This window comes from Platalea leucorodia (genome assembly GCF_965183815.1).
Source record: "Platalea leucorodia genome assembly, chromosome: 20".
Classification (NCBI taxonomy): Eukaryota; Metazoa; Chordata; class Aves; order Pelecaniformes; family Threskiornithidae; genus Platalea; species Platalea leucorodia.
Window position 1 is genome coordinate 3,442,415 of NC_138842.1, and position 16,664 is coordinate 3,459,078.

At 53.3% G+C, this 16,664-nt stretch overlaps 1 protein-coding gene across 2 annotated transcripts in view; it reads left to right on the forward strand.

Moving 5' to 3' along the window:
• LOC309599247 (protein CEPU-1) overlaps positions 1–16,664 on the forward strand; it is a gene marked incomplete at both ends in the record, with an annotated part of 350,195 nt that overhangs the window by 316,664 nt on the left and 16,867 nt on the right. For both annotated transcript variants that reach the window (XM_082330520.1, XM_082330519.1), the window contains one exon: positions 5,079–5,204. In XM_082330520.1, coding sequence (XP_082186646.1) covers positions 5,079–5,204 — 126 coding nt within the window. The remainder of the gene's footprint in view (positions 1–5,078; positions 5,205–16,664) is intronic.

The following is a 16,664-nucleotide window of genomic DNA, read 5'->3' on the forward strand; positions in this document are numbered from 1 at the left end:
AATTCTGTGTCCTCCAAGCTCGGGAGAGCTTTGCTGCAACAGGAGCCGTTATCTACTTGGGAAATCATTTAGACACATCTCGGTGCCGTATGACACATCTCATTACGCCTTGCTTTAAAACGAGCAATTGCCATTAGTTATTTATTAATTGCTTATTAAAGTCATTACGTATGTCCTCTTCATTTCCAGGCTGCTTTTTTCATGTCTTTGGCTGCTGCCAGGTTTGCGCAGAGGGGGCTCGGTCCCTCAGCAAAGCCGAGCTGAATCGGGCATGCCGACGGGGAATGGGGTAATTGTGCAAACCCAGGGCAGAGGCAGCCCCGGGGGGCAGGATCGGCTCCTGTAATTGTAAGGTTTTTGTATACAGGCCAACGTGACTGAGGAATGCAGCTGGAAGCAGGCTTTAAGGCTGTGTTTGCCCTTCCTCACGCCCCATGGACTTCAATATGGCTCCTGAGCTGTATTGATATGGTGGAAGGATGAAGCGTGCTCTGCTTTTCTCTTAATTACAGTTGTGTTAGAGTGGCACAAACTGATTTAAAAGCCCATTATAATACACCTGTAATTGAAGGCGCAGGTCTCTCTATTTGCTCTCTGCTTTAAAAAGCAGAAAGGTTTTGAACACAAAAGAGGGAGAAGGCACAATGGCGGTGCCTGGCACTGCGGCAGACAGAGCGCCGTACCTTCTCCTGACCCAGCGGCTGCTGCCGGAGAAGTGGAAACTGCTCTGGCTGCAACCTGGAGGAGCTGGATGGGGAGCCCGATACTGGGGTCCCTGCCCAGCACCCAGTCCCAACTGGCCTTAGTGGACCCCTCCGCTGTTGGCATGGGAGCGTGGACTCGGTCCGACTCGTAGCATCGCCGCGAGCAGGGATGGGCACCCAGGGCTCTCGCTCGCTGAGTCCCAGAGGCAGCTACCCATGGTAGCAGTGCTCTGTAAAACACGGGGAAGTCTGTGGGTGACAGCGGTAAGAGGCTGTTATTAAAAGCAGGAGCAGCAGCAGCCTGATGTTCAGGAAGCTGCCAGTGCACATCACAGATCGCCTGCAGAATGCGAGTCCTGAATCTCCCTCTTTTTCTTTCTTCGAGATGCTTTTATAGTTGTTCTTTGTTGTTCCCTTTGATCTGGAGCAGATGTTGCTCGTGCTGGAAGATGGAGGTTTGCATGTTTTATGAGGGGGAAGCAAGGCGCTGCTAGGCTTACCGGGAGAGCCCACTCGCTCGCAAGCTGCTGCTGGGGGCTGCGAGTCCTGCGCAGCGCAGGGTGCTTTGCTGGCGCAAGCACCCAGCTCCCGCACGCGAAGGGATTTGCAGGTCTGGAAAGGTCACACGTGTATTTCTGCGCTACTTGCTTGGCTCCCAAAACTGGGTAGAAAGGAGGTGGTTAAGGCAAGAAAATGCTATTACCCCTTGAAGGCACCCAACTTGGTGAGGCTCATCTGACGTCTCTTTCCCTGTCTCCGGTGGAGAGGTTGCTGCAGATCCACGCACCCCTAATACTCAGGGATCTCCTTGTCTCTCACCTGATGTGTGGCTGAAATTTGGGGTGCCCGGGGGAGCCCAGCCACGCCGAGGGGTACGTCAGGAGACAGCGTCGGGGAGAGGAAAGCACGGGCAGCAGCATGGCCATTGCGTGCAAGGAAGATGGATGGGGAAGTAATGAAGATAGGAGACGGCAGGGCCAAGGGGTATGTGCATGGGATGCGTGAGCTTTTGCACCTGTGGTGGCTCTGGGACAGGTGTTTGGAGGTGAAAACATAGCGGGGACATAGTCAGTGCCAGTGGCAGGAGGGTGTCTGTGCGCCAGGGAATATATCTGTGTAGGCAAGTGCATATGCTTGGATCCGTAAAGACATATATCACCTGACTGAACACCCTCGAACGTGTAACGCGCCATATGGTTTGGTTAAATATTTAAGCAAGCTGCTTTCTGTCCCGGGGACTTCATGTGTGCAAGCAGGCGCCAAGTCCAGGCAAACTGGGGGCATGCCCTGGGCCCCTGCGGAGGGCTGCAGCGGCTGAGAGCAGCCCAGAGACCTTTCCCATCATCATGGCAAGGATAGGGAAAAAAAGAAGTCAGATCAATAAAACACCAGCCCGTCTCTGGGGAAATCTGTACTGTGTAACTGGAGCAGCTTGGCCAACACTGCCATGTTTAATCACTTCTGAGCAAGAGAGATGCTGAACACAAAAGGACTGCCCGCAAGGAGAGGGTTCCCGCCTGGGAAGCCTGCATTTATTTAGCTTTATTTATTTATTCATTCCCATAGGGGCACAGCTCCATCTGCGTCCCGCGTTCAGCATAAGAAATTTCTCCTCTGCCCCATTGCTGCAGAAATGCCAGCTGACGGTGAAAGCGTTTTAATGCAGAGGGAGCGGGAGCACCGGTGACCGTTAAATAATATTAACTATATACTTGCGATCACTTATTTATTAAGGTTTCTCTCCCTAGTGTGGTAAAAGCCTTACAACATACCTGTTCAGTCTCCAGAAAGGCATTTTAAATAGTTCGTGTGGTTAATTATTCAAACGTTTAATTAGCATACAATAACTGTCGTGCTAAATCCTACCACTGCACATTTAATTTAAGGGTTAGCTAACGACTTCGCTGACGTTGTCGCTCTGGTTTACTTCCCAGCCGTTCCTGCCTCATCTCATCCCAGATGGGCCGCAGTAAATTGTCTCTCCCCGAGCGTGTCCCGAGCTCTCCGGGGCATGCTGGGCTTTTTCCCCAGCGCACGAGTGGCTCGAGCTGCTTTTGCACTTGTCGGAGAGAGTTGCAAAGTCTCCCATTGCCCAGCGAAGCAGCAACGCAATCATCTCTCCTCCTCTGCCTGGTCTGAGCAAAATTTAAATCTCCTGCTGTATTGCTGAGGAGGAGGATGTAACGCTCGTGTGTCGGGAAATCCAAGTTTAATTTGTTTTAATTATGTTTTAGAATCTGGTCAGTTGATTTTTGTCTCTTGGCTGGGTGGGTGCAAATCCATGTGTGCAGTACCAGAGTCGCCGTGCAAAGTCTGACTTGATTTTTATTTTAAGTCTCGGTGAGCTCTGCAAAACAAGCTGAATGGGTTGATGTGGATTCAGTAGTTAAAAAAATCAGAAAGGTTCCTGTGTGATTTAGTGAGCATCGCATTGAAGATGATAGATATTGCTCTAGTTTCGTCAGGACTTACAGCTGGAAGCTATTGCTTCTTCCCGGGCGATGGCGGGCAATTCACTGTGCCTCCACTTGTCTCTTTCCACTTCTCTGAAATGGCCACGGTAATACCTCCTTGGCCTATTTTTGTTGTCCAGACCGTAAGCTCGGTCTTTTTAAAGCACACATGGGTTTCCTGGCTAGCGGTCCCAGCCTCACCAGGAACACGGCAGGGCAATCGTAGCACTGTTGTAATTAATTGCATCTCCTCGATGGACTACCTGGCTATTGGAAGAGCATCTTCCAGCTCCGTGCGGGCAGGTGGTCCCAGAAGGCATGTGCTGTCCCCTGAACGCTGGGCTTAATGATACTGATGCATATTAATATTTCTTTCGGTGTTGTCTTCGTGCCCTCCACCGTCCTGCCCCAGAGCCCCCACTGTTTTGGGAGCGTCTGATCCATAGTTGTCCTCTGGTGCGTGGCTAGCAGATTAGCCATCATGCCCAGAGCAGCAAAAAAATGAACTCCCAGAAGCCCTTCAAAACAGAGAATAATTCATTACCCACCTTGATTTCCACTTAAAATGTACTTTAACTACACTTCCAACTACAAACCCTAAATCACCCTCATGTTCACAAAAAATCCATCATTTTTTATTTTATTGCACGGCACTGGCATGACATAATCCCTTCCAGAGCGTCTTGGAGTGCTTTACGGATCAATAAATTACTTACCTGCACAGCAGAGGCAATGCGTGCAAGGCCATTGCAGTCATTCCGGCTCGGCGCAGCCCCGGGGAGGTGGGGAGAGGCAGGGAAGGGGTGCTCGGGAGTGGGGGTCCAAGTCAGGAACAGGGGTGTTGCAACGATCTGGGCTGCAGCTTCAAGCAGGTCGATGGATGGGGCTCGCCCAGGGAGGGTGGAAGGAGCAGGATGTTTTGCAAGTGATTTGTGACTCTCCTGCAAAGCGCCGCAGCGGGATGCCAATCCGCTGCTAGGCTCTGGAGAATGGCCTGAAAAAAAATAAACCAAGGAAGGTGATGGTCTTTATTATGTTCTGCAGGTGCAGGCTGATAACAGCAGCCGATCGTTTTTCTCGTACAGTCTTGCTGTAGAGCTTGTAGAAACCCCAGCCCTCCCTGGCAGCCGCATCGCATCCTCCGCTCACGCAGCAGCAGGGGCTGAGCGCTCCCTGCTTGCTCCGCATCCCTTCCCCTTCTCAGCCCGCCTTCTCATCACCCCGTGTCCTCTATGTGTGTCCCCTCTTTGGGTCTGGGCCCCTTGTATCTCACCTGCTCCTGAGTGTTCATGATGGCAGTGCCAATGCAGTGGGATGGCTTTCATCCCAATTGAATTTCCTTTCCTTTGCATGGTGGTAGACCTTAGAGGCTCCTCAGTAGACTTGTTGTCTTCATGCCCAGCTCCTCTTGGTGCTTTTTCTGGTTGCAAGGGCATGACAGAGAGCCTGCACGGCTGCAGAAAGAGCTGCAAGCCATATGCATGCTTTGGATGCTCTTCTTGTGCCAGGAGCGACTGCTGCTTTTGGGGGAGTTTGAAGGGGGTGGATGGTGTTTTCTTGGTAGGGTGCAGCTCTGCTGGAAAGGGTTCATCATGGCTGGGAGGGCAGGATGAGTACTGGAAGCGGGGTGGGGAAGAAGTACTGTCTTGCACACCACGGAGGTGCTGAGGAGGAGCTGTCTCAAGCCTCCCTAAAATGACTGAATCCCCTCTGGCTACAATTTCTTCCCACTTCAACCCTGTCTTCTCTGCCCCTCCTTTCCCCCTGTGTGTTCCTGTCAAGTCACATGAGGCTGATGGGCTACTGAATAGCTCGTCGAGGTGGAGGGAGGAAGGCAATTCAGCCTCCTTCCCCCACGTTTTGAGATTTGAGTCGGAGCAGAACCGATTGCATTTTCATTTCCCTCTTTGTGTTGTTGCAGTGTCTCCGAAAATCACCGAGATCTCTTCTGACATCTCCATCAACGAGGGCGGCAACGTCAGCCTCACCTGCATAGCCACGGGCAGGCCAGATCCAACAATCACCTGGAGACACATCTCGCCCAAAGGTAAGAGCCAAATGTTACCAGAAATATTCTGGGAAGGGCACAGCGCCATTTGCGAGCGGCTGGGGAGGTGTCATCGGCTGGTTCACGTGGCACTTTGGTTGCAAAGAGAAGATGATGTGCACCGAAAAGATGTGACTTAATGCAGGAGTTGATGACTGGTGGAGAAACATCCATCTTGGTGGTCTGGGAGAGGAGCTTATGGTTTTGCTTGTGTGGAGGACTGGCAGTGGGTACCAGGTTGGGGTTGTCGTGCCTAGGGTTTGAATGTGCTTGTCCGGCCCTATTTTGAAAAGTTTTCCGGGAATTCTCGCACATTGCTTCAAAGGAGGACTATAAATAGTGCAAATGAGCAAGAAAACACACGAAGCATTAATTGGTGGCCTTGTTAATTGGTAAGCAAAACCTGAGCAGAACTGTGTGGGTGTGACTGCTGGGAAGCAAATTTCCATACGTGCCCATTCGGGAGCATATTATTTCAAAACCATTTCCCAGCTGCTTTTTGGCATTTGCTTTGTATTTTGCTGCCCTGTTATTCCCGTGGCTGCGAGGTTCTCGCCAGTGAGCTGGGGGTGAGATCTGGGGGCTTTGGGTGGGATGAGCCACTGGGCCAAGGGGCAGTGCCTGGCTCTGATCCTCTGATCCCATCTAAGCGCTTTAGTTCAACCTCAGTCATTTTTCCCCTGAGATTTTACCAACGTGGGCTGTTGTCCCAGACAACTGCCTCAAGTTTTCCTCGGGGACGCCCCGGCCGGGCTGTCCAGCAGCCGAAGGAGACGATGCAGCGGCAGCAGTGATGGATGGCGCCGCGTCTGCTCCCTCTGTTCAGCTGCCTGCCGATGGCTGCGGTGTCTCGGTGCAGCTCCATTGATTTTTTGCTATTTGTCTGCGCTGTAGCAAACTGCTGGGCCAGATCCATCACTCTCCATAGCCCAGGCAGAGGGCGAGCTGAGTCGGCGGCATCTCAGCCCCTTCCCTTGACAGGAACCTCTGTAAAAACCATTCCCCCCGGTGCACGTGTTGGCTTATCCTCCTTAGGTGGTCGTGCCTCCGAGACGGTGGCCTTCGGTCGGGATCTGTGCGTGGATGAATGATGAAATGCACGGATCCGTGTGCTCCTCTCTGGCTCCGAGCGTCTATCCATGGCACGGAAGGAGCTGTCACTGTATCTGCCACCATCAGGCAGCATTTATGGTTGCGGCAGTCCATGTGCTCCCACCTTGAAGCCTTTTCTTTCTTCTCTTCCCCTTGTCTACCCTGACAATGTCTTTTTGTCTCACTTGAGCTCCTCGCCGCCTGTTTTTCGCACACATCTTGTTTTCCCTATAGCCCCGCTCTCCCTCCCGCATCCCCTCCTGCTCCCCCAGGACCTTCCTCTCCCACTCCTGTGCCCCTCGCTGCCTTCTCCCGCACGCCATCCATCCTCTCCTAACCAGGCTCCCGGCTTATGATGCCTCTGTCTTTTGCGAGGGCTATTTTCTGTGTTTGCTGCCATCCAGCAGGTTTCTTTCCCCAGGGAATCTTTACCTGCGCTTGAACCAGATGTTTCCATTTTACTTAGGACTTAGCTGCTATGGAAACTGAGGATGCACCAGGAGAGGAAGAGTGAGCTAATCAGAAATTACCTGTGGCGCTGTGTAATTTGCAGCAGCAGCTCTTACCTGATTTTGGCCATGATTAGGCATTCTGCTTTCAAAACTCAAAGGGAACAAATGATCACATAGATTTACTTGAGTCTGGCCTCCTGCTGATGGAGGGTGCTGAGCCCAGAGGTGGCCCGAGACAACTTCTGCCCATCTCTGTAAGCAGCTCCTCTGTTTCTCTCTCTGGGTCCGCCAAGCCACCGAGGGGGACCTCTACTTCTCCATTTTGCATTCAGTGCACATAGGAGAGATGAGGATTGGAAGCGTGGGGACTGAAATTAAAGCCAGGGCAGGTGCACAGAGGTGCTACAGCAGATGCCAAGACGGTAGCCCTTTCCCTAGCAGGATATACTCTAATTTGGAGAGCCAGGAGTGAGCACGGGCCCAAAACTAGCCGCCAGCCCCTCTCTCGGTTGTAGGTCTGTCTCGCCGCTCTTCCCCGGGGAAGTCTCGAGCGAGCTGCCTCCTGTTCCTTCTCGCCGTCTTTCTCATCTCGCTTGGAGTGGTGGAGAAAAGGGACCAGGGAGAATTGGTTAAGGGAAAGCTGGTGCATAATTTAAGGGTTTACAGAGCGGATGGGTAAGCGGCTCTCACCGATGTCGCTGGGGAGAGGCTTTGATAGCGCTGTCTCTGCCAGGCACGGGCAGACGGGTAGCTGAAGGAGCTGGTCCCCATGCTTACACCGGCGAGTGCTCCTCTGTGCAAAGGCGCTTCACGGGCTTTATTATTTTCTTGGCAGCTGTAAGCCTACTGTGTGGGAAATGGAGCAAGTAAGAGTGTTTGCTCACCGGGGGAGCGTGCGGCCGGGTCCTTCAGAGGATTTACACCGAGAGCAGCCCGGCTCCCCGGTGACTGATCTCATTTGAGACCCTTTTCCAGCCACTCCCAGCTCCCCTGACTGCTCGGCTGTTTTCTCTCCCGTGCATTGCTCTGGTCCAGTGCAATATGCGTTTAGCCGCTTGGTCTGGTAAGCTCTGCTGAATTTTCACATCTGCAGTTGTTGCCACGTTATAGGAGCCGTTAAGCCTGTTTTTGAGGCTCTGTTTGGTTTGGGGGCTGGCATCTGTTTGTTTCGAAGGCTTCAAATGTATTATGGTCCCCAGCCTCGCGGTGCCGATGCCATCTGTAAACTGCGGAGAGGTCTTCTAGCTAATGCTCTGGTTTTGGTCACTCAGGTGTTTCCATAGTTACTGGGCTCTTTATTTATTTTTTGGGGTAACTCTGATGTTGTCATGGCGATCGTCATGTTGTCAGGCTGGTTTTCATCTCTCGGCGGATGGAGGCTGGAATTTCTTGGCTAGGAAGAAGCGCAGCGTCCCGAGCTGCCGGGCACAGGGCGACGCCGCCGAAGCGCACGGAGCTGCTCGCTAGCAGAGCGAGCGGCACCGTGTTGAGCTAACCGGGGGATATTTATCCGTGCTGCAGACACGAGACTCATCATGCCTCCCGTTAAGCTTGGGAAATGTGCTGAGGAATTGCAGTGAGGGCTCTCCCAGGAGGGATGAGGGCTTGGCAGCCTCTGTCCAAGAGAAGCAGGCATGGCTTCGCAGTGATGGTAACGAGGGCTCTGTGGTCAGACAGCAGGCGTGGTTATCCTGCTGCGACAGGGCCAGGGACACAAGGAAATGGTGTAAAAACTGGGTGTGTGCGTGCAGATACCTTCGCTAGCACATCTGCCTGGCCGGCACCGGTCTGCCATGCGCGGACGTCCTGAGCCAGAGGCTGCATCCAAGTTGTCATCCTTAACGATCCTTGATGGACTTTTCTGACATGGTTTTGTCTAATTGCTTTTTGATTATTGCTGTAGTATGATGGATTCCAATGTAAGGCTTAAGACAGCGGCTGCCAGGGTAGGAAAACATTACAGTTTGGCTTGATGGTGTATTTACTCGTAAGAGGTCTGATCGAGAGGTCTTTATAGCGGGAATCCCTCATTAATCTCAGGATTAGGCTCGGTGCTGAAAGCTAGATCCTGTGTGGAGCCAGAGTCCTCAGCTGAGTCCGAGCTGTGATTTGTGGGGTAGGTGCTGCCTGGGTGCTTCGCAAGGCAGAGGGACAAGACAGGGGAGATGCTCGGAGGGTCCTGACGTTGCCGTGGCCCAGATATCCTCGGTGATCAGTCCATTTAACCTCCATGGCCCTCCGCGTCCTCCCTGGAAGAGGTGCAATAGCAGTCCCTTGTCTTGCAGGACCGATGGGAGGATAAATGCATTCAAGACGTGAGGCGCTCAGATGCAGTAGTAATCACAGCTCGGATATGCACTTAAGATAGATGAGACATGGTGGTCTAATGTGGCAGAGGTCTCATGAGATCATCTGTCTATACATCAGCAGCAAACCAGCAAAGGGACTCTGGGAGAAGTCTGGTGTATTTGGATATATTGATTTTCTCTGGCTCTTGGCGGGGCTTAAAACAAGAGGACAAGCGACTGCAAAAAAATCCAGCTTGAAGAGTTGCTTGTCCCTGGGAAGGGGACGTGTCCTCCTTCCCTTCCTCTCAGAGGTTTGTCCATTAAGCACATCGCTTGCTGTCCTTCGTCTTTCCAGGACCCTATCTGGACAGGAGGCAGGGGATCTTTGTAAGTCAGACATCAGATCTGAAGCCCAGCCGGGAGGCACCGAGAGAAGGGGGATCCACTTGGGTGGGAAAATCTTCACTTGCTTCTGTGCTGCCTTGTCCCTCACAGTGATCAGCTCAGTGCCCCACAACGTTGCTCCCTTTAACCCTGCCTCAAGTCACCTAATTAACTTCAGACCAGAGTTGTGCTCTCTGCTGGTCCTTTTAACAGGGAAATCTCTCTTGGAGTGAGCAGATGGTTTGTGTATGGCTGCTTCTGGGTTCATCCCAGGTCTCATGTTTCTGCACTGCCTCTTGTCTCCTGTTGAGGGTTCAGGTGGTTTTGGAGGAGGCCAAGCACCTGCTTCACCTCTGTCCTCGGTGTTCAGGCAGCAGAGAGAGTTTGTCTGCATTGTGTCAGCCTGAACATATACCAGAGAGCCAACCAAAGCCTGTAGTGCCTTGCAGAAACGAGGGGTTTGAGCCCCTCTTGAGGAAGAAGGATTGGGGGACATGTTGTGTGAGCCAACACAAGTGGTGTCTCAAAGAAGGGACATGAGTCCTCCTACTGCGGCTGCCAGCCCCAAGCTGCAGCGTTGGGTTGGGTTGGGTTGGTCACAGTGCCATACGTGACGTCCCACCTCACTTCATTGCATGCATCTCCCCAGTCTTGTAGTGGCCAAGTGTCTCACAGAGGCTCATTCAACGCATTTGGTGGCCGAGCACCTCGTCCTCCTCCTGGGAGGCAGTTGCAGGCCTGGGCTCCAGCTAAATTAACTGAAGCATTTCAACCGGCTCCAATCCTGTCGGCAGCTCAACCGTCCCCTTGTTTACTGTTGAAATAATTACTGCTTTGCCATAATATTAGCTCTGAGCCGTGACTCCATTACCATTATCGCCGGAATATTACCCATTTATTATCTCCCAGCAACCCTGGAAGATGAACACTAGGCTTCAGAGACCAATTGTTTTACAACAGACAGGATCTTGGTGTGCATTGTTTAATGAGGTAAACTACATTATAGTCGGCATTAATTTGGCTGCGGTGCACTCCACTAAATCATTGTTAACCTGTAAATCTGCCACTGGTTTTGATGTGCGCTTAATCAGCGCGCGCCGGACAGATCGGCCAGGAAAAGGGTCACCGGTGGCCTGGCTCCGTTTGCACTGTGCGGGATGCAAATAAATAGGTTGCAGTGCTCTTGGAGAAGCAGGACTTTGAGATGGACGCTAGTTTTGTGCATGGTTGTGGTGAAGGAGAAGCTGGCAGCCAGCATTGCCAGGGGTTGCTTGCAAAGCGTGTGGGCATGTGCTGCGACCAGCAACGGGATCCTGCCAGGAGCAGGGTGAATATTTAGCCCCTTGAGTGCCAGGAGCTTCCCCATCAGCTCCCACGATGGGAGCAGGATCTGGTCCCGCAGGAGCCAGGATCTGACAGCATTGCGTTATGGGCTCCAGGGTTTGCTTTCCTCAAGGAGTGACTTAAACACGGTTAGTGTGCCACGTGCTAAGCGCTTGGTTGTGGGTAGCTCATTTCAGCATTTCCCTTCCCCTGATGTGCCCTGGTTCCTCCTGCTTTTTGAAGCAATAAGAGATTATGTACTTGTACGTGTATATATATAAAAGTAATATTTTTGATTCCCCGCATGGTGGAAATGAACTCTCTGAGCTGATTTGTTTGCATATTTGGCATAGCCGCCTTTAAAATATGCATCTTGGTACAAAAATAACAAGACCCCTACCAGCTACAAATGAGGCAATGTCTTTCCCTTAAGAAAAGGAGGAAAAAAAAAAAAAACAAACCCTCTCTGCTTCAGCATATTCCCTGAACATAGCTTTGCAATGTCACGCTTTCCCTCCTCGCCAGAGGCAGAACGTGCTCAACTCCTTATCTCAGCCTGGGGAAGCAGGTGGGCCAGTCGCTCTCGTGGAGCAGCGGTGCTGCCGATTGCTGTCCTACTGGGGGGCGAAAGCAGGCAGCCCTGCCTGCACCCCCACTTTATCTGTCAGCTCATCCCACCGGCTGCTGGCTACCTTTCCTGCAAGGGCGAGAGCCGCCGTGGTGTTACAAACATTCCCGGTCAGTGCTGCCGCCATGCCCGGTGCGAGGGAGCTGGCACCCTGTACAGAGTGATATTAATAAGAATATCAGAGATATTTCTTTTTCTCGCTGCCAAGCCGACATTTGCATGACAATCTCATCAGCCCTGCATGCGCGAAGCGGCGGTGGGACCGGGTTAGGGCAGCGGGGAAGTTTCTATTCGCTCCCGTTGCCCAGGATAACGCCCTCGCCACCCCCTGCCCGAGCATCCCACGCTCCGGCTTTGTGCGGAGACGGAGATTTTCACGCCACCGGCAGCATTGCCCTGCGCCAGTGGCTTTTCTCCATCCCCAGCGGTGCCTCGGCTAACCATGGGAAGAAGGGGGCATGTTAGTTATTTCTTTGGTGGTGGGATGAGGCAGACAAAACCCTACATGCCGCCAGTGTCAGCTTGCCGGATTTTCTGTCTCTTGTTCAGCGGTGAGCGCGGCTCCCTCCCTCCCCAGTAAATGTGTGGCTTTGTGTCCGCGGCTCGCTCCCTGCCTGGGACTCGCCTTTCATTCAGCTGGCGTGGGGAAGAGCAAGGGACGGGAGTGTCTGAGATTTGAGAGATCTCCACACAAATTAAAACCTTTTATCAGCTCCTAATAGCTGTGCAAACTAATTATATTTGGGCCAAACTTTGCCAGAGACTCCCCCGAGGTATTATTATAAAAATCTGAGCTGTGGAAACGCGTCCCCATTCTGTCAACACCGGGTCGCTTCAGCTATAGAAAACTCGGCTCCGGCTCGTTTTAGCTCCCGTGATGTGCTTTGCATAAGCTGCCGCAGTTGTTTTCGGGGAGGAGAGAGCCCGGCTGGGCTGCCTCACATGCGGCCCAGGTCTGCCGAGCTAAGGGCAGGGCTGGCTGTCGGGGAATAGCACCGAAATATTCATTCACCCAAGCCCCGCTAGCACGGCTCCGTCTGCTGCTGCTCTCCCGCAGCCATCAGCGTGGCATCAGGGCTACGGGTGCAAAAGTGGGGTACCTCCATCCCTGGAGGGATGGGGTGTCGTGACGAGGGCTGAGAAGGATACCCGGAGAGGTGGTGGAGATGCTCAAACCCCAGCAGGCGGGCGATAGGAATGAGCAGAGGGAGCGGCTCTGCCGCAGGGCTGAGCGTGGATGGTTTTGCTGGTGCCAGCACCTTGCTGGGGTGTCGGAGCTGATTTCCCCCCAGATTTGTGCCTTATTGTTTCCTGGCATCGCCATTTGCTCCCTTCCTTCCCTTGTAACATCTGTTCCGCTCACCGAGCTTGCACGGGGCAGGGCACCGAGGCCGAAGGCATCCCCTGCGTTTGCCTGTGCGCACCGTCCGTCGGCAGAGGCAGCGCAAAGCAATGTTTTGAGCAAAACCCCTGCCCTTGTGATGTTTGCCCCGGTGGGAGGGAGGTTTTTGCCCCCCGCCACTGTTCCCCTGCCATCCTTGCACTCTTCCTCCTCGCAGATTGCCGGCTAATGGGGTGGAGCTAGCACGAGCGCTCTCTATTAATGGAGCAGAATATAAACAGAATAAAGCCTTCATTTCCCGGGCTGTGATTTCATTATTAATATACTTTACAGTTCACAGGTTGTTCATTTGCTTCCATGTTTTCTCAGCTGGTGTAATCTGTGGCGCAGAGTGAGAAGAGTCATAAAATTTCCATTTCCAGTTGAATGTGCGTCCAATTCGCCGTGAAATGTTTCTCTCTGTCGTGAATATTAAGTGCCCGAGGAGTCAGTAGCCACAGGATTAGGCAGGGCAGGTTGCCAGCCCCTCTCCGCATCCTGGGGGCATGGGAGAAACATGGGTGCAGAGACGGAAAGGTGGCAAGGCGAGGTCTAGGGAGCGAGGGATGGACCGCGTGGCGGAGGGAGGAAGAAGGAATGGGGGAAGAGAGAAAGGAACCATGCAAAATATGCTGGAGGGAAAGGGAGAAAAGTTGGAGAGTGGCAGAGAGTGCAAGGAGGGATGTGGTGAGTGAAGGATGCTCCAACGGAGCAGACCTGCGCTCCATCTCCTCATTTCCCTGTCCCGTGACCTTGAAACTTGGCAGGGAAGATGATGTACCAGTGTCTGCTCCAGTTTGTAAATCAGTTGTTGGTGTCTGTGCTTGGCCAGTGCCACAGGCTTTGGGGCTGTGCCCTTCACCTAGCCTGAACATGGGTAGAAAGAGAGTTTCCTTGTCCGGTGAGGCTGAGAAATGCTGCTGCGCTTGTATGGGCAAGGAGCTGAAACGTGCTCGCGAGCCGGAGGGAGCTGCTTGGCTGCCCCGTCCCAAGCTAAAGAACGGCAGCGAATAGCTCCGGCGTTGCAGGCACTGTTGCACATGCAGAAAAAGGGCTTGTCACATAAATTGGAGGGGAAAAAAATCACGTTCTGCTCATGGTTACATGGCCAGCAGGAAAAGTGGGGAGATTTGTTGTGTATTTAGTGTATTCTTTAATGGTTTGTAGCAAACTGAACGGTTGCTCTGGGGCAGGGCAGCAGGAGTTTGGGTAGTTGGGGCAGGTGGTCCTGCCACGAGGCCGGGCAGGCAGCCTGTGCCGGGGCCGGTGGTGCCACGGAGGGGTGCCCGCAGCTGCAGCGCCACTGGCAGCGGGCACATCTGGCGGCACAGCTGGCACGTTGCCGCAGCCGGAGGCGGTGAGGGATGTGCGCCCCGGTCACCCCTCCCCTGCCCGCCGCCCCCTCCTTGCAATAACGGCGCGCGATGCAGCGTCACTGCCGGGGGAAGAGGACAAAAAGCCAAATCCCAGCGGTCTGCCCAGGCCGTGGGGGTAACTTGGGCGCTGCCCAGAGCTGATGGCACCGTTTCCTTCTGACTCTTTGCTGAAATTACTTCTGCCACAGCATTCCTTACTGCAGGGGAAAAAAATGCCTCTTCCTTTCCCATCTTCTCTCGGTCGAGTCAAGATAATAATAGTCTTTTTCTGATCCCCTGAACTTTCCCATCTGCTTGGTAAAACAATGGCAATTCTTTTTCCTCCTGGTCTCTCTCTCTGTCTTCCTCTCTTTTATTTTTATCCTCCTACAGTATAATTTAAAGCCAGAGCAATGCCGTAGCCCATGGGCTTTTCCCCTTCCTGTGATACACTGCTGTTATTTAAAACGGATTTTCCCTTGCAGAGCAATGCCTCTCGCTGCCCTCCCAGCACGCACAGTGGGGCCAATACCTTGACAGGAGGCTTGGAGAGGGGACGATGGGCTCGAGCGAGGGGGCTCAGCCCGGTCCCCAGTCTCCCTGTGCCCAGGCCAGCGTCACCCATCCCTGCAATTCCTGGCACAGCCCCCCGCTCCCCATCTCCCCTCCCCAGGCTCACGACATCCTCCCAGCCCCCCGCAGCCCCCCGTGCCCCCTGGCCATGCCGAGCCCATCGGTCTCACCGCCCGTGCATTTCCCTAGCTTCTCTCAATAAGTCGCAATATTGCGAATGATCCTCCAGAAATGGAGACATCAGTGCCATAAAACACGAGGGACAGAGCAAGGCCACTGGGCTGGAAAATAGCGTGTCTGAAAAAATAAAGACGGGCTAAAGATGATGGAGATGAGACAGCGAGCTTCACCCTGCCGTGATTCGGATGGCTCCGGGGGGTGAAGAGGGGTCGGGGGGTCCCAGGGGAAGAGGAGGGAAGGAAAATATGCCCTGTCTGCAGAAAGCCACGTCTGGGCTTGCCGGGAGCTGTGTGCAGGAATATGCAGGGAGAAGGGAAAGTTTCCCAGATCCCTGTGACTTCTTGCCAGCGCTGGGGATGGATTTAGCCGGCACTTGATGCTTATTTTTTCACTCTAATGCCATTATGCCACTTACTTCCCATCCTAGGGATATTTTCTTAATGCGGCTGAAATACAGCTTAACTGAGGTTACAGCCATTTAACGCTTTGGATTGCAATTGCTTCTTAACAGCTTGTCCTACGGAGAAAGCCTTTGGGTTTAAATTTGCAGCCAGAGGGACCCTACGGTCCTGGCTGCCAGCAGCTGTTTTTCAGACAAATCCGGAGGAAAGCAGGGCTCCTCGAGTTTGGCAGGGGACGGGGATGCTCTCACCTGCAGAGCAATGCCGGTTGCACGCAGCGGAGCGTTGCTGGGAGGCGAGCCGGTGGATCTCGCCACCAGTATCCCAGCTGGGTATTTTTAGGGCGTTGCTTTGCAAGAGTCCTGCAAATAAGAGGCAAGAGCACCTCATTTCTTGGTGTTATCTCTCCTCGCCAAGCCTTGTGCACCACAGCTTCTCCTGGAGACAGCGAGAAAGCTGCCAGAAATGGGATGGACTCCAGGAAAGCCAAGTTGCAACAGGATTTAATCGAGGAGCAGGGCTCCCGCGAACAGGATGTGTGTGTTTGTCTGAGCGATTTTCTCTGGCAGCATCTGTCACTCTCCAACATCTTGGTATCGTTGCAGCAAATTATTTAAACACTACCCACTGTACCCCATCTGTCAGGCAGCCCCTCCGCGTGTATGGGGCCCTACCTTGCCGCCTTCTCCAAAGGAACTCACCGGCAAAGGCTGAGAGCCAAACAACAGGACAAATTAAATCAAAAGCACAGCTTCGGCACCCAGGGGGAAAATGCACATCAGCTTTGACTTATTGCATGGCGCACGCTTACAAGAGAGAAGCAGCGGCTTTTGTCACTGCAAGGGGCCATGAAAAATGAATTAGGGCCGCTGCTGGGAGAGGGCACGCAGGAGAATCTTTCATTCTGGCGACGCTGTCCTCTCTCACCTTGCAAGCGGCAACAGGGAAAAAGTCGCGGGGAGGAAGAAAGAGTAAGGAAAGGAAGGAGAGAGGACTTCTTGTTGGGCGGCTCGGTAGGGTCTGGCTCTAGGCTGTGGGAGAGAGCATGGGAGAAGGAGCGGCTCGGGTGCCCCGCGAGCAGCATCGGTGCTCGAGCGGGAGCACGGAGCTGCCGGCAGATGCTGTCTCATCAGTAACTCTGGAGAAGGCTTGGCTCCGTGGGAGCCTCGGTGTTTGGTTTTCATGTGCCTTTTGCGTGCAAGCAGGCAGAAAAGCTGCGTGGGAAGTGTCTCAGTGCTGGTTGCAGCCTCTGCCGAACCTTTCCTCCAGGAGCATCCATCCCTCCCGGTTCCAGCCCGAGGGCCACCACCTCGCCCTCCGAGCAGGTGGACCCCGGGGGCCGAGGAGGATGATGTCTGGCTCTATGCTTGCAAATAATGTCTGAGTATCGTTAAGAAAAGCAG